Source organism: Quercus lobata, chromosome 3 (genome assembly GCF_001633185.2).
Source record: "Quercus lobata isolate SW786 chromosome 3, ValleyOak3.0 Primary Assembly, whole genome shotgun sequence".
Taxonomy (NCBI): Eukaryota; Viridiplantae; Streptophyta; class Magnoliopsida; order Fagales; family Fagaceae; genus Quercus; species Quercus lobata.
In genome coordinates this window covers 32,637,706-32,656,144 of record NC_044906.1, presented here as the reverse complement: position 1 = coordinate 32,656,144, position 18,439 = coordinate 32,637,706, and the positions used below count along the sequence as shown (strand labels likewise).

The 18,439-nt window shown below is 33.4% G+C and overlaps 1 protein-coding gene across 2 annotated transcripts; it reads left to right on the top strand.

The window, feature by feature from the left end:
• Nucleotides 1–5,011: 5,011 nt before the first annotated feature.
• On the top strand, nucleotides 5,012–12,143 carry LOC115982183. 2 transcript variants are annotated; one of them, XM_031104716.1, is made up of 8 exons: nucleotides 5,012–5,136; nucleotides 5,259–5,683; nucleotides 5,861–5,947; nucleotides 6,076–6,342; nucleotides 7,487–7,654; nucleotides 7,959–8,012; nucleotides 10,602–10,748; nucleotides 11,412–12,143. In XM_031104716.1, exons 2-8 carry the CDS (start codon nucleotides 5,492–5,494, stop codon nucleotides 11,787–11,789), a joined length of 1,293 nt encoding a protein of 430 aa, XP_030960576.1. In that variant the 5' UTR covers nucleotides 5,012–5,136; nucleotides 5,259–5,491; the 3' UTR covers nucleotides 11,790–12,143. The 2 variants fall into 2 exon arrangements, with proteins under 2 accessions (XP_030960576.1, XP_030960575.1); XM_031104715.1 differs by having other exon boundaries at nucleotides 5,012–5,683.
• Nucleotides 12,144–18,439: the final 6,296 nt, after the last annotated feature.

Here is an 18,439-nt window from a genome sequence, read left to right as displayed (position 1 = left end):
GTATAAATTTACCATCATATCTTTATTAGATAAAAAATAAAAAGGTAGCACATTATATTTTATTAAAAAAAATTTGTATGAACGAACACTTTATTTTTCTAAAAGAAAAATAACACAAAATATTCAAGAACCCTAAGTTGTAACCAAAAAAAAAAAAAAAAAAACTAAAACTGGAGAAGAAAGAAACAGATGAGCACCCAAAACAAAAAAGAAAAGAAAAGAAACGTCTAAGTGTGTGTTTGGCAAAAATTATTTTTGCCAATTTATTTTACTACTCAGCTTATTTTTACTACTGTTCATGTGCCCCACTTCACTTTTTGGTACTATTCTTGAGTTATACTGTATTATTTTAATTAACTTTTATCTTTATCTACAATATTTTTAGCAAAAAATTTTCAGTTTCAGTAAAATAAGCAGATCCCAAACAGACTCTAAGATTAACTTAAAGGACATTGAGAAAAAAAAGAAAGTGAGATAACATTGAAAAAGACAAAAGACCAAATATATGAAAGTGAAGATAAAATTAAAAATTCTTACCAAAAAAAAGAAGATGAAATTAAAAATTGCCATAGTGGTGCTGGGGGTTACTTTTGTCTGAACATAAAAGAAGCAAAGCTCCATATTTTCCTTCCTATTACTATCAAGTTTAGGGGGAAAATATTTTGGTAGGTCTAGAAAGAAAACACCTAAACTCCATCAGTTTTCCTTCCACAAATCCACCCAACTAAACACCACAATAAATTTCTTTCCTTTCCCATTTTCTTTCATTTTTCGTCCCTAAACTATTGAAATTTTTTTATTTTTGCACTTAAACTTTATCAAAAGTTCGTTTTTTCATTCCTAAACTATTGAAAAAAAAATGCATTTTTCATCCCTATTTTTATCTCTAAACTATTGAAAAAATTCTTTATAAAGTTTAGGGCTGATTTTTATTTATTTATTTTAAAGTTTAGGGATGAAAAAAAAAACTTTTGGTAAAGTTTTGATCAAAATAGTATTTGACCCTTATTTTTTTTTTTTTGTACTTATCCTTTCTTTTATTAACCATTTTTTTAACCTTCCTGTGCTCTTTCATTTTTTTTTTTTTTATATAAATAAAGTGCTCATTTATACATACTTTTTAAATTATAATTTAACATGCTTATTTATTTATTTATTTTTTATATCTAATAGAGATATGATAGTAAATATTTAGAAATTTTATTTTCTATCCTCTCATGTGTCTTCTCTCAATCTAACAAAAGAGTTTTGCATTCTTTACCTTTTCCATTTCCCCAACCAAACACCATAAGAGAAAACTAAAATTTCTTCTATCCTTTAATTTTTCTTATATCATTCTTATTTTCTATTATCTCATTTTTCCGTCCATTCAATCAAATGGGTCCTAACAGCTGAGATGGAGGAGTGAACCTATATGGCGAGCGAATATTAGATACTAAACTTTTATGAGTCCATGTGTGTTTGGATGTCTCACAAGTCACAATGGGGGAATAAGTTGATAGCCTCCTTTTCTTACAAGGGATCTTGAACTTGTCTTTTAATATAAGAGAGACATGACGTGGTTACAAAAACTGGCAAGTAAAAAGTAAAATTGATTGTTTGTGGCCTACTGGTTGTTGACTCAAATATATATTGATGAAATTGATTTATAAAATTAACAAAATATTTGCTACAAATATATATTTATCTTGTCCAAAGAGAAAATACAAATAGTTCGGTGGCAAGAAACGTATTTTTTAAACGGCGGGTATATATGGTGCTCAAGTCCTTTCCAACAATAGAGACAATGATTGGTTTAAAGGCAAATTGGACTTCCTCCTTTAAGATTTAGAGGAATTACAATCACTCCCAAACCTAAGAGAAAATAACACTAACCTCCCTTAAGGTTTGAAGAAAATGACACTTCCCCCTCTCTTCCGTTAATATTTGTAATCAAAATATTTCAAATTTTTAACAAATTCATTTTACCAAAAGTTAACTATGGTTAGTAACAAGTGCATTCATATAAATAAAAAATAAAAAAAATAAAAAAACCCTGAAAATAGCATATTATAAAACTTGTTGCTAAAGTGGATTTTTTAGTTGCTTTTTGTTGTATCTTGCCAACTGATATTATAATTCTTTTTAAGAACAGCTGGACAATAATTTTGAAAATTTTCCATTAACCAAAGGGCAGATTAAAACAACATTTTTAACTTTAATTTAACATAGTTTGGTCAATGAATGTCAATGGGGGGAAAATCTTTTTTTCCACAAACTTCAAGGGAGGAAAGTGTAATTTGCCCTTAGTTTAATTTAAATATATGACATATAAAAGGACAATTGTTGTGGTTTAAAAACGTTATAGTATGTCTTATCTAAAAAAAAAAAAAAAAAAATCTGGTTTCACAACTTTTTTGTTACAACTACTATGTGGTAGAATATGAGTGGTAGAGAAAAAATAATAGGTCCATATATAAGTAATAAAAAACTACTCACAGTCTACCATGTTATAGTATGTAAATATGTAATATATATATATATATATATACATAAAGCCCACCCACCAACTTAATTTTCATTACTTTCTCCCAAAAACCGGGGGGGGGGGGGGGAACTTAATTTTCCTTAAAATAATCTCTTAAAATAGGAACAAATAAGATATAGATTTAATAATTTTATGAGAAAAAAAAAAACTTCAAAAAAGAGTAGCTTACTAAGAGAAGTGACATTGTTACATGTAAAAAACACTTTGGGCAGCTACACGACTTGGAGTTTCCATTTTCATTAAACTAGCAGGGATAATGGGTTGACATGTGATCATTTTAAAACATATTTTTTGCTCATGTCTCTTCTAGTGCACATAAGCACCAGAGAGTAATCCAAGTCATTTGTTACATATTATATTTAGTCACTAACTCTTATGACGCATATGAAGGTTGTGAGAAAAAAAAATTGCTTTACACATAATAACCATACATTACTAATTTATAAATCTAAAGTAATATCATCTCTTCTATTAGTTGCTAATTTATAAATCAAAAGTAATAGCATCTCTTCTATTAGTTTATAAATTATGTTGAAATTATACTAGTACTCAAACAGTATCGTATAGAAGAAATAGGTTAATATATAAACTTATTTTCCTGTTGTACTATTAAATTGGATTAACTAACTTAGATAAGATCTTGTTTGGAATTTTTTTTTTTTTTTTTTGGCAACTTACTAAAGTATCAATTTGTAATTGGAGTAACAGTATTTTCATATAAGCCCATTACTGATACTGTCTACTATTATTATTTATAAATCAAGATAAATTAACTTAATGTAAATAGTTAAAAACTTTTGTAAGTCTAGATTTGTTGAATTAAATATCATCTAGAATGGCTGGAATGCAAAACTTGTTTCATGGTATATCATAATTTTTATGTTGAAAGAAAAGATTAAAAAAAAAAAAAAAAGTAATGCTAGAGATACAGATTTTTTACAAAAAAATTTACAAACTATTGATGTGCGGTGAGTAATTATTGGTAAATGAAAATGTGATGTTAATGTTGGGTTTAGATGAAAACCAATAATAATTTGGCTACATTAATAGTTTATAAAAATATTGTAAAATAGTTTGTGACTTAAGCATTATTCTTAAAAAAAAAAAATTATGATAGTAATACTGATTAAAAAATGAAATGAATTCATCATCACTTGATAATAATATGAGTAGTCAAAATTTATGGGGAAAAATAAAGAAACTCTTATTAACGGCAAAACTTTTCAAAAACCCAAAAACAAAAGTGAAAGTGAAAACAAAACCCCGTATTAATGCTTACCGCCGGCCAAGGTTTGATGAATCGTGCAATATTATTGCAGCACTTTAACGCAAATTATCATACCGCCGGCCAAAGGCTTGATATATGAATCATTTTTATGCAGGCACATTTAACCTAAAATATAAACGGTAAAAGTGGAGGGTATTTAGGTCATTTGTTTAGATTCAAGTCAATTCCAAACTTCCATGACTCTGACAACCAAAAATTTATCTTAAATGAGGGAAGCATTCAAGATTCGAGAATAGAAGCTTACCCATTTAATTTAATCCCACATTTATTACTCTCGTATTCTTCATTTATTACTTTATTATTTTTTTCATCTCTTATTTTAAGTGTTTCTAATGTGTAAACCATATGGAGAAGAGCGCTTTGTAGCACCGATCAAGGGATTGCTTGCAATCCAATACTCTCTGAATATGAAAAACAACCACCTCCATATATGTCTCCCCAATACGTTGAAATTTCAACTATAACTATTTTCTTCCTCGGGTTTCATTACCTCAAATTCCAAACCCTAGATTCTCATAATTTAAATGGTCAATTTGATTAAGTATTTACTAGCTACTGTTCTCTATTTTTATAGATATATTGTATTTACAAGTTGATAATATTGCTTATAGAATCGTTTAAAAGACCACATTACTACTAGAGGACATTTGGAACAAATGTAGAAACAAATTTATTGTCTAATTTGGTCGGCCTATTAAGAGTGCGAGAGAGAGAAAAAAAAAGTACATCTCTTAAAGTTAAATGTGCTAATGCTCTCAAAGACGAAACTAAACTTTTCTTTGCTTTAAAAAAAATTACATGTATATAATATTAAAATTATGTATTGTTATGAAGAAGTACAGAATTTTAATTATGTTGAAAATAATACGACTTGCAAATGACTTAGGAAGAGTAGAAAACAACTCTTATAGGTAACTTCTTTTAAAAACTTTTCCCCGTAAACAAAACTAAAACATACATTTAAAAAGTTAATTCTAATTATCAATACCTAATGCTAAGTAATTCTAAATGTATGTTGAAGGTGGTAACATATCATATTCACATTCGGATATACCTACATTATTAGGTAAAAGAGAAGTGGGACAAATGCCACGTGGCAGTACCAAAGGATAGAAAGCTCACCATGTTGAGTGGTACTTACAATTTTACTATATATAAAAAGGTGAAACCAAGGAATGGAGACTGTGAAGGAAAGGAAGATAAAGAGAGTCGTAGAAGCAAGCAAGTGTGTGCTGTTTCAAAGAAATATTAATGGCAAAGTGTATGGTGGCAGATACACATTGAAGGAGTGCAATAAAAGGGGGTTGTTTCAGTTGGGTAGGTCTGTGTTTTTATAATGCTTTGAAGCCTGCCCTCCAGCTCTTAATTTCTTTTGCTTCAAGTTGTGCTGTTCCAAAGAACAAAATATTTAAATCAGTATATCAAATATTGAATCCAATGCAGGCAATGATGACCTTGATGCTGAAAGTCCAAGGGGGTCTGTGCAAGATTTAATTAGCCTCCACCCACCACCCATCCTCACCATTAATGCAACTCCTTTTCTTTGTTCCTTTCTTTGTTTGTATTGGTGTTTGGGTTTAGTAATATCAAGAAAAAAGTCAGGGTTTGTTTTGTGCTCTTGGTTTTGCTAGTAATGTTGTTCTAGTTTTCCCCAGTTTCTTGGCACTGAATGAGATATGGGTATTGTTGGAAGGAAGAGAGGGTTTTTAGCTCTTCTTCTGCCTATCTGTTTTGCTATCATGCTTGGGAGATTTCCTACGGTTTTGGGTCTAAATTACACAGAATATAGGCAAGTGAGCAGCTTGAGACTTGAAAGGATAAAGACGCATTTGGACCAGATTAACAAGCCTGCCGTCATGACCATAGAGGTATGTGTTTCATTTCTTTGTAATTCAACTGATACTACGTGTGTTTTTGACAAAGACATTCAAAATTTAAATTCCTTCTCATTATTAAATTTTTTTCCTCTTTCTGTCATATATTTTGATTAGATTTCATGATGGTTTCCTTTAATTATTTGTGATATTATCTTTCAATCTTCCCAGAGCCCAGATGGAGATATCATTGATTGTGTCCATAAAAGAAAACAACCTGCTTTAGATCATCCTCTCTTAAAGAATCACAAGATCCAGGTACAAAAGCTATAGCATAAAGATATATGCCAACCTTACTTTCTCTCTTTTTAACTTTTCCTTTTTCTTTTCTCTCAAATACATAATTATTTGTTATAGTGAGGATTATCATTGTGTTAATGTTACAGAGACATCCTCAAGAGATGCCCAAAGTGAGAATGATGAAAGAAGATGGGGCGAGAGATGAGAAGAGTAATGAAGTAGTGAAAGGTGCATGGCAAATGTGGCATCAAAATGGTACACGATGTCCAAGAGGAACGGTTCCCATACGGCGAAGCACAATGCATGATGTGTTAAGAGCCAAGTCTTTGTTTGACTTTGGGAAGAAGCAACGTAGGGTTTCTCTTACTAGGCGCACTGATGCACCCGATGTAGTCAGTGGCAATGGCCATGAGGTATGCTATATCTTATCTCTATAAATCCTTGTATGCACGACTTGGTTTTGATTATCGTCTTCTACATCATTTCCTGACTGTACCATCATAATCATCATCATCATCTTCTTATTGACATTCGAGCAATACCTAATGATTCTAGTACCTCTTTTGGTATATGGACGCTGGGTCTTAAAGTCCACCAACCCCATTCCCCTATTTACCTAGTAAGAAAAACAAAAATCAATTCTTCTTCTCCTTTCAACATAGTAGGAGGCATAAGAAGAACCTTACTGGACCAAAAGTAAATACAGTTAAAAGCTTTTTAAAAGGATGGTACACTTAAATCTTTTTCTTTTGGATTTGATGATGAACTTAATTAAATGAAATGGGAAAGAAAACTCAAAAAAATAATAATAAATAAAGGAAAGAGAATATTGACCTTAGGTCTTTTATTTATATCCTTATGTTCGAAACTCCCCCTTGCATTGTCAATTTATTGAAAAAAAAATCACGGCATCCAAGTTTGAAAGACTTTTTTTAATGCATTTCATGTGATGTATATCCCATTAAAGGAAGCATTCCAAAATATAAAATTATTTTAATTCGTTGAAGTTTGAAAGAAATCCATGAATATATGTAATGGTTGATATCACTCTTTCTTTTTTTCCCCCCACACAATATGCATTAAATGAGATCTACGGTCTACCACCTCAATTTTGAGGCAATAAATAGCTTGTTACCTCTTTTCAGTTAAATTATTTGGGTTCTTACATGAAATGGTGTAAAGAATAAAGTTGGAAGAAAATGTTTTTGCTTTTATTTTCTCTACACAAAAAAAAAAAAAAAAAAAAAAAAAAAATCTCCCACAACAACAAAAAAGAAAAATTGAAAATTTTCACTCCTTGAATTATACTGAATTTTAACCATTTGATTATTTTCCATTTCCATGACCTCCTCCACCAGATTAACCTCTAGACTTTCATTCAAATTTTTTTAATATTCGGTTCATTGTTGGGATTTGTGTTTCTTGTTGTTGCCCTTTAATAGCTCTTCTGGTTTCGTAATATATAATGAAGTCAATAATTTTATGAGTTTATCTTTTGGGTTGTTAAATGGATTCAATTTTAAATTCTATTTGATTTGTTGGTATACACATTTATAGCACGCAATAGCCTACACTGGAGCGCAAGAAGTGTATGGGGCAAGAGCAACAATAAACGTATGGGACCCAGCAATCCAAGTGGTGAACGAGTTTAGTCTCTCCCAGATTTGGATTCTTTCCGGTTCATTCGACGGCTCAGATCTCAACAGCATAGAAGCTGGATGGCAGGTACTTCTTCCATTTTCTGTCTAGCCAAACACACTACCCAACAATCTTAATTATAATATTCTATCATTTATTGTATTTTATTAGTAATTATTTCTAGAAAATATGAAAACATGGGAGTGGTACATTTATAGAATTCTGAGGGTTGTCGATTAATGCAATGCAAGTTACAAGATTCTCTTTGAACATTAATGGTAGTATCTTTATTTTATTTTTTTGGTTGAAGTAACTTAATTAAAGTAATAAATAGGTTAATCAATTATAAAACTTCGAATTTTTCTGAAGTTTTGATCATTCTACTAGTCAGGTCAGTCCGGAGCTTTATGGTGACAGCAGGCCAAGATTGTTCACTTACTGGACGGTCAGATCTCTCTCTTCCTTAACACAACCATCTGTTATTATTATTGCAGTTGTTGTTATAATTATCACAGTAATCATTCATTATTATTACTATTAAAATTTACGTCTTGTTTTGGATATGCAAATAATGGAATCATTTTGAGCAGATGATCATGTGGATTACTTTCATGTGGTTAGAGACATAAAGATTCCCTCTTACTAAGATTACATTATGTCAAAGTCAACTTCATCTTCTAGGGTAGTGAATCTATTAGAATTTATTTGGGAATTTTTCATAGCTCTATAAGACCTATTGATCTGTAAACACGTGCACCAAAAGTTTTAGTATTAGTTGGTCAAGTATACTTTTTTTCACACTTGGGGTCTATTTGGAATTTATTTATTTTGTTGAAATTGAAAACTTTTTGTTGAAAGTATTGTAAATAAAGGTAAAAGGTAAAACTTAATTAAAATAGTATAATAAAACCCATAAATAGTACCAAAAAATGCAGTGAGACCCATAAATAGTAGTAAAAATAAACTGAATAGTAAAATAAATTAATAAAAATAATTTTTGCCAAACACACACTTGATCAACTAAATTGTAAAGAATGTTACACCTTTCTGGTGTGACCGAAGTCCAAATTAGTGCTAACTTTGTGTTTAGCTGGAAATAGACCATGCATGCTAAAATGACTTCGCTGCTGCCCAGAGGCCCCAAACTAGTGTGGGAAGAGAATTAGAAGATATTCATATTCTTATCCTTCTAACTGCAAGAACAAAACATTAGGTGAACTTGGGTTTGGTAACATTGGAACCTTACAACTCCTTCCATTAGAGATATCCATGCTGGGATAAGAACTTAAACTTTTATAACTTATTTTAAAGTCATTTACCCTTCCACACATTGTGGTTTTTTATTATTCTAATTTTATTTTATTTTTTTATAAATAAATGATGGTAGGTACTTATAAATTTTGTAGACTTATTGTCTACTGAATGAATATTATAGTCCTTCGCAAGGGTCACATTTATTTGAAAGGATATAAGAGTTGTGACATTCCATAAAAAGGTGTCTAACTATCTATACATATTAAATACGACACAAGTGATAATGTTAGGTCCTTCCATTCATTTTCCTTCTTGACGTGATTTCTATATTTGATTTCCACGCTTATTACAAGACTTTCAACTATGCTTGCACCAAGACCAATAAAATAAAAATTTATGAATATCATAATCTCGAATATTTCGATAAATGACAGGACTGTGCTTGACTTGAATCTTGTTTACGTTTAAAAAACATAGAAACCAGAGACATGAAATTAAAATTGAAAAGGATAGACATGACCTCTTTAGTTTAGATATCTTTTAGTGCATATTTTTTATAACAAAGGGCAGCGTGCTATATTAATGAGCTACAAACTCTTATCCTTTTAGTGCACATGTAAGATTTCAAAATTTGCCGCATTGCAAGTTCTGTTGAATTTCTTACCCTTCCCTTTTGCACATTCTGAATCGAGCCTAGTAATGAATGAATTCTCATTACAGGTTATTGAGTCATGGCTGTACCAATTCAAATGTGCAGTAATGTTTAGCTAACAATCATTTGAGGCCAGTTAGTATTGAGATGAAATAGTCAGCCACAGCGCTTTATTATTTTGGTGGATTCTAAAGCCATTTACAACTGATATTCGAGACTCGGAAAACTATGCACAGTGACCCACGTATTTATTAGAATTCACTAGGTGAGGGCATACTTGTCATTGGGATTTTGACATTTTGTCCAAACATATAATCGAGGTGTGAATTAAATTGTAGTGCCTTGGCTTCCAGGAAAATGTCATATGGGCTTCTTAGCATTTATGTGTGACAGATTCTGGGTGAAAATATTTAATATTCGCCTTATCATTCTACCCCTTCATAAATGATGAATGGATTTCGAATCCCACATATGGAACCCATTTTAATACATAGGACAAAGGCTCACATGCTCGTTGAAAAAAAAGTTGAGACCTTACATGCGGTGTCTAACTACTAATTAATGAATTTTCCTTAAGTCATCCAAGCTCTTAATTAATAATTGGAGAAATGATAAGTTCATAATATTTTTACAATATTTTCACAATAAATTATAAATGGTTAATAGTTATTGGTTTAAATTTAAACCTATTATTGATATTACTTTTTTGCTCTAATCATAACAATCTGTCACTCAAGATTTGTTAAGAAAATGTTGTAAAATTGTTGTGGACATAACATTTCTCTAATTATTGACTACAATAGCCAAATTATATATATTTTTCTTTTTTCTTTTTATAAACTCCCAAACACAAAAGAAAATGCACTATTTTATGCTTTCAAAAAAGCACTATTCTATTCTATTTATTTATTTCATTCTATTCCTTTATAATAATGTACGTATTTTATTCTATACTTTTATATTCTCCCAAATATATTGTTAGTTAACTTGTGTATATTCAAACAGGTGTAGATATGCTTTTACCTATGCTTGTAAAATAATATATAACTCAATTTAGCGAAGCAATACAACTAATCCCCTTTTGATATTGATAAAGAGAAATTTAATCCTTTTTGTTCTGTATTACAGACTGATTCGTATCAGGCAACAGGGTGCTACAACCTTCTTTGTGCAGGATTTGTGCAAACCAACAGTAGGATTGCCATCGGAGCTGCCATTTCTCCAATATCATCATTTTTATCCAATCAATACGACATCACCATACTCATTTGGAAGGTACACATACATCATTTTTTTTTTCAGTTTTTCTAAAACTACATTGTATGTTACAAGTTGTTGAACTGGTTGACCATAAAGGGTAAATAATTATTTACACATGTATTTACCACTTTTAATCTTCCACTCACCATATTAGAGTTGTGATAAAAAATTGTGTACTAAAATTTCTCTGTTACAGTTAGGGGCATAGCCATAAATTTTTGTTTGGGGGCCAAATTATGATACTAATTTATTAGCTTATACAAACTTTTATAAACATGTACAAATACATATATCTATACATACATCTAATTTAGTATCCTTCATAGTGAATCCTTAAGTTTTCATTTTTAAAATAAGTTATCAAATTGTATACCAAAGTGAGTAAAAAAATTTCATTTGAACTAATGAAGTATTCAAAGACATGAATGATCCAAAACTTTAACAGATATGTGAACAAATTTTACAATAAAAAAAATGAATGGGAGGAAAAAACAACATTCTCTACAACTACTAGATCAATTGGACAATATTTTTAAGAGCATCATTAGACCAGCTTAAAATGTTAAATATTTATATATAGTATTAAAATATTTTAAAAAAATTTCATGCAGCTCCGCCCCTGGTTACATTACTCACATCACATGTACATCTAATTGTGTTCTTCTTTAATTTAAATAGGATCCAAAACTAGGAAATTGGTGGATGAGCTTTGGTGACAATACATTAGTAGGATATTGGCCAGCAGAGTTATTTACACACTTAGCTGACCATGCCACCATGGTGGAATGGGGCGGTGAGGTGGTGAATACACGGGCCAATGGAGAGCACACCTCAACCCAAATGGGCTCGGGTCACTTTGCCAATGATGGGTTCGGAAAAGCAAGCTACTTTCGGAACCTAGAGATCGTTGATGCTGATAATAGTCTCAGCTCAGTGGAATATATCTCAACCCTAGCTGAAAACACCAATTGTTACAGCATCAAGAGCTCCTCCAACAATCAATGGGGCACTTACTTCTATTATGGGGGCCCTGGGAACAATCCACAGTGCCCATGATCATATATATATATTATATAATCACCATCAAGTTCGAAATATTATCATCATCATATATCTTAATCATCACAATATATAACTTGTAGGTCCAAGTAAAATCTCCATGGCTAAATTCTTTTATGTGTAATTATAGAATGTATGCTATTTCCACCTTTGTTTATGCTACTACCACATTTTTTTGGATGTGAGGGTTTGTATTAATTGAATAAGACAAAATTGAGCATTGTATAAACAGGCGGGGAAATAGCAGTATTTTGGATAGGTATATTTTATTTCAACGTTTAATCAGTTGATTGTTATAGCACAAGTTTGCTGTTCTTTTAGTTTCAATTGGCGAAAAGAAAGGTTAATTTCTGTTATCTGTGCTATGTTTTTTTTTTTTTTTTTTTTAACTTGTGGTTATAATCATGCACCCTCTAGCTTTTCCAATTTTCCTGCAAGAGTGGTTAATTTGATCATTATTTTATACAAAACTTACTTACTGGCCCCCTCCCAAATTTCAGAAATCTTTTTAGAAGAATAAATTTCAGAATTGAGTCCCTCAAAATCTAAACTTCGAACCTTAAAAATGGGCCTCTCAAACTTTTGAAGAGTCCAGAAAAAACCCAAAATTATAATTGGTACAAAAAACCCAAAAAAATTACAACTGAATTCATAAAATAAAAAAAGACCAAAAAAATTTACCGGCCCATTTCTCAGCCCGTGGCCCTCAAGAGGCTAAAAAAGAAAATCCAAATTCTTCTTTGATAGTCCAAATCACAATATTCTCAAAAACAAAAAATTCTTTCCAATTTATTGTGTGGGTGTGCCGCGCAGTGCACCTGCTCCTAGACATGGCAAAACGGGCGGGTCGGGTCGGGTTCGGGTCGGGTCAATCGGATCACGAGTCAAACGGGTCACGGGTCAAAAACGAGTCATTTTAAGTGGGTTGAAATCGGGTTCGGGTCAATCGGGTTGCGGGTCGGGTCGGGTCGGGTTGACCCGTATTTTTTACATGAAATTTTTTATTTTATTTTATTTTATTTTATTTTATTTTATTTTATAAAGAAAACAATATGTATTTGTCATTTGGATAGTTATGCAACATATTACTTGATGTAAAATGCATTATTTTGAATTCACTACTTATATAAAAAATAAACTCAGTTAAATTTATTAATATTTATTCAATAATTTTAAAATTATACAAATCCTAACATTGCTATCTAAAACAGAACAACACAAAGATAAGTAAAACAAATATACAAGTTTTATTTTTACACAATATCAACATTCCAAAAAAAAAAAAAAATACAAATGACTTATTGGATAACTCATTTGATAAAGAATAAAAACATATAAGAAAGTTACAATTTTAAAAATTAATTTTATAATCTATTATCAATTGTGGTTGACACTCTATTTCAATTTGAGATATACATTAAAGTTTGATTGCTTACTTATTTATACCTAGTTTCTTTTATGAAGATCAAATCATTGTTAAGCAGCACACACTCTAGGAAATATCATAATTTATTTTGAAAAGCCGTTTATTTTGAACATAAATTGTTAAAAAATAGATCTAAGCATTCATAATTTATGCTAATTTGATACTTTAGCTTTACTATTTTCACACTTGTGAATGTGTCTCACACATATCTATAATTTTAAATCTGTTTTTAACTTTACTGTAACCAGATTATCTTAGCATGTACTTTACTATTTGATATCTAAAAATCTTTACTCATTACAGAATGCTCAACCATTTATTTTTCAATTAATTTGCATGCAGTTATGTAACTGTATCAATTGTTTCCTTAAACCTCACTATAAACAATTAAACCAATATTGTCTTAATTTCACTATTTTTTTTACCCAAAAAAAAAAAGTTTTAAAAAAATGGTTCGGGTTCGGGTCGGGTTGACCCGCACAAACATGGGTCGGGTCACGGGTCAACCCGTTTTTGCTTCGGGTCAAAAAAATCGGGTTTGGGTCGGGTATTTTTCGGGTCAGGTCGGGTCGGGTCAGAAAATTCTGACCCGTTTTGCCATGTCTACCTGCTCCGTCAGTTGCCTCGACGTGAGTAGTGAGTCCATGGTCTTCCGGAAGCTACAGGCTCCTTCGCCTAGCGACTGACCACTGGTACCCCTATCTCTCTCTCTCTCTCTTTAACCTGTGAACGTTATTAGGGATGTGTTTGGATTGAATTTATTGTTGTTGAAACTGAAAACTGAAAACTGAAAACACTGTAGTAAAATAATTTTTAAATGTGTAAATAGTATTGTGGGACCGATTTTTAATATTTTTTAATGAATAAAGTGGTTGTGGGTCCCATAAACAGTACTGCTACAGTACCGATACAGTGCCGCTACAGTGCCATTTGCCCCCATTTTCTGCAAAACGCGTGAAATGTCAAAAAAAAAAAAAAAAAAGAGTAAAATCGCAGACGCAACAACGCAACGCGGAACCAAACACACTAGATGTGTAGTGTTTTTGCTTTTGTTGTTTTTAAGATGCTTTTGTTATTTTTGCTTTAAGGTAGTCCTGTACAGCTGTATTGCTGTAAAGTAATTTAAAACGTGGCTGACGAGTTTCAATTTGTGGTTGTCTGCAAGTTTCATTAAAAAAATAAATAATAAAACATGTGGCTGTCAGTTTCGTTACTTTTTATTTTTAAATTTTATAATTTACTTTTTTGTTTTGTGAAACTTTTTTTTTTATATTTTTTAATGAGAAAATAAACTTCATTGAAACTAAAATTGGACTACAACAAAGCAAAACAATGATTAACAACGCTCTATGAGCAATCAGCGGAGGTTGTTGAGCAACCTCGCCGGAGTCAATGAGTATTCTATGTTGGAACTGTCGGGGACTTGGGAACCGGTAGACAGTTCAAGAGCTCGGCGACTTAGTTCGGGCACAAGATCCCTCAGTGATGTTTTTAGTCGAAACATGGCTGGATGAATTTAGGCTAGTCGGTTTACGTGATTCGCTTCGTTTTGGTCATCATCATGGGGTCTCAAGATCAACTCGTGGTGGTGGTTTGGTGTTGTTTTGGAAGAAAGATTTGGATTTACAGGTTATGTCTTCTTCTCATAATCACATTGATGCTTTGATTAATAGAGGAAAGGAAAATGGTTGGCGTTTTATGGGTTTTTACGGAGCACCAGAAACTCAGCTCCGTTGGAAATCTTGGGACTTGTTAAGAGACTTAAATAATCGATTCTCGGTTCCATGGTTGTGCGGAGGTGATTTTAACGAACTTTTGAAATCTCATGAAAGGCTAGGAGGACGGTTACGACCGTATGATCAGATGCAAAAATTCCGAGCAGTTCTTGATGAATGCGGTTTGTTTGATCTCGGTTTCGAGGGAAATAAGTTCACTTGGTACAAAACTTATCCAGACGGTGGTGTAGTCTGGGAAAGGCTGGACAGAGCAGTGAGTTTAGTAGCGTGGTATGACCTATTTCCTGCTTTGAAGGTTACTACATTGGTCTGTGCTTCCTCTGACCATAGCCCTATTTTGGTCTTACCCGAGGGAATCACTTCAAAGCCCCAACGCCCCTGGAGGTTTGAACAAATGTGGCTTGAGGAACAAGGCTGCCACGATTCTGTTAAAAGAGCCTAGAAAGCTATTTCCTCAGAGCCGCCCATCTCTAGAGTTATCCAGAATGTTGATTCCTGTAAAACCCAGTTGAAAGTTTGGAGCAAGAAAGAGTTTTGTAATGTAGTCAACACTTTGAAGGAGAAAAAAAATACTCTGAAGAAAGCAGAAGAGGTGGCAGTGAATGGAGGAAGTATAGAGTTTTTTCTTCAATTAAAAGGTGAGGTTGTCGAGCTTCTTAGAGTGGAGGAAAAAATATGGCAGCAGCGAAGCCATGTTCACTGGATGGTATCAGGTGACAAAAATACTAGTTATTTCCATAATCGAGCTTCACGTCGATTCCGTCGAAATAACATTTCTGAACTTAGAGATTTGAGGGCAGATTGTCATCGGGTAATGAAGAGGTTTCGGGGATGATTGTAGAGTACTATAAAAAATTGTTTACTTCCTCCAATCCGCAAGATTTCGAGGAAGTAGTTCAATTTACAAAACGGGTGGTTTCAGAAGATATGAATAGCAACCTAATCAGAAATTTCTCAAAGAAAGAGGTGGAGATAGCCTTGAAGCAAATGGCCCCTTTGAAAGCGCCGGGTCCAGATGGAATGCCTCCGATCTTCTTCCAACATTATTGGGAGAGCATAGAAGATGATGTAGTCAAAGCGGTGGTCTCTTGTCTAAACTTATCCTCAATTGAGACAGGTTTGAATCATACTTTCATTACTCTTATTCCTAAAGTGAAAAGCCCTGAATTTGTAACTGAATTCCGTCCCATTGCCCTGTGTAATATTCTTTATAAACTGGTATCAAAAGTGTTGGCAAATAGGTTGAAGAAAGTTTTACCCCACATCATTTCTGAATCTCAGAGTGCTTTTCAATCGGATAAAGCTATTTCCGATAATATCTTGGTAGCCTTTGAGACTTTACACCACATGAAGAGGAAAAAAACAGGGAAAACATGGTATATGGCCTTAAAATTGGATATGAGCAAAGCGTATAATCGCTTAGAATGGGTATTCCTCCAAAGGATCATGGAGAAGATGGGATTTCATTCAACTTGGATAGGCTGGATTATGGAGTGTGTAAAATCTGTGACTTATTCGATTTTGGTCAATGGGGAGCCTAAAGGCCACATTATTCCTACTCGTGGCATTCGCCAAGGTGACCCTCTTTCCCCTTATCTTTTTCTAATATGCTCCAAAGGTCTAAATGGGTTAATTGAACATGCGGTGGATAGGAAATTTATTGAGGGTGCGTCTCTTTGTAGAAATGGTCCAAAGATCTCCCATCTCCTTTTTGCAGACGATAGTTTATTATTTTGCCGAGCCAGGATGGGGGATGTGGAAAAAATTCAAGAGATATTAGGAAAATATGAATGGGCCTCGGGTCAAAAAATAAATTCAGATAAGACGACTCTCTTTTTCAGCAACAATGCCTCTTTTGCTACTAAGGAAGAAGTAAAAAATCTGTTTGGGGTGACCGAAATTAAGGAATATGAAAGGTATTTAGGTTTGCCGGCAGTGGTGGGAAGAAGAAAAAAGGCGAGCTTGAACTACATCAAAGATAGAGTGTGGGCTAAGCTTCAAGGGTGGAAGGAAAAAATCTTGTCTCAAGCAGGTAAAGAAGTCATTTTGAAGGCGGTGGTTCAAGCCATCCCTACTTTTGCCATGAGTTGTTTTCGATTGCCTATTGGGCTTTGCCAAGATATTGAGAAGCTCATTAGGAAATTTTGGTGGGGACAAAGGGGAGATAGGAGGAAAATCCACTGGGCAAAATGGAAGGTGTTATGCCAACCAAAGAGCGAAGGGGGTCTTGGCTTTAAAGATCTTTGCAAATTTAATAAAGCTATGTTGGCTAAACAGTTGTGGAGGTTGCTGCATGATAAGGAATCTCTATTCTATAGGGTTTTCAAGGCGAAGTATTTTCCAAATAATTCTATATTTGAGGCAAAATCTTCTTCCGGCTCCTTCGCTTGGAAGAGTATTCTGTGGTCCAGAGACTTAATTGAAGGGGATCCTCTTGGAGAGTGGGTAATGGCGACTCTGTCCGAATCTATAAGGATGTATGGCTGCCAAGTCCTGATGGTAGAATTAAATCCCCAGTCTTTCATCTTGCTCCGGAGTCTACTGTAAAGTCCTTGATTGATCCAAATACAGGGTGGTGGAACATCAATCTTATTGATTGGTGTTTTCATCCACCTGATGCTAGACTTATCAAGTCTCTGCCTCTTAGTTTCACTCCTCAACCCGACACCTTGGTTTGGAATCCTGAAAAATCGGGAAGTTATTCCGTTAAATCCAGATATAAATCTCTATGTGAGCTTCACAATAGGGACACGAATCGCCCACTTGTTTCAGACTCACAAAGGGGTTTTTGGAAATGTTTATGGAAGCTGAAGGTTCTGGGTAAGATCAAGCAATTTCTCTGGAAGGCTTGCACAAACTCACTGCCTACCAAGGTTAATTTATGGAAGCGGAAAATTCTGGAGGAAGCAGAGTGCCCTCGTTGTGCTGGTGTTCCGGAGACGGTTGAACATGCTTTATGGAGTTGTAATTGTATCAAAGTTGTCTGGGATTTAGATTTTGGATGGGTGGATAGAAGTGCAGTGGCCACTGATTCCTTCTCGGATGTTCTGCAAAATATCTGAGTTAAACCAGCTTCATTAGCATTATTTGCTGTAACCGCTTGGGCCATCTGGTCTTAGAGGAACAAGACACGTCTCCATGACAACCCTCTGCCTCTCTCCATGACAACCCTCTGCCTCTTTGTAAGGTTGAATTTATTCAACCATCTTATTGGCTTCATTCCGTGCCAAATTTGCTTGTAATTCAGCATTTAGTAACCCTGTATTTAGGTGGGTTTGATGTAAGGGTAGTGAGTGAGATAGAGTGAAGTTTGCTCAAGAGTGTGCAAGAAAACAGAGTGTCGCGGCTGGGACTCGCGGGTGACTCGCGGCTGCAAGCCGCCAGAAGCTGCACACGTGCCAAGCATGCTGGAAGATGAACAGTCATGCTAGCTGGAGCACTACAGGACAAAACAGGACAACTGGCCATACGGTTATCTCGCGACT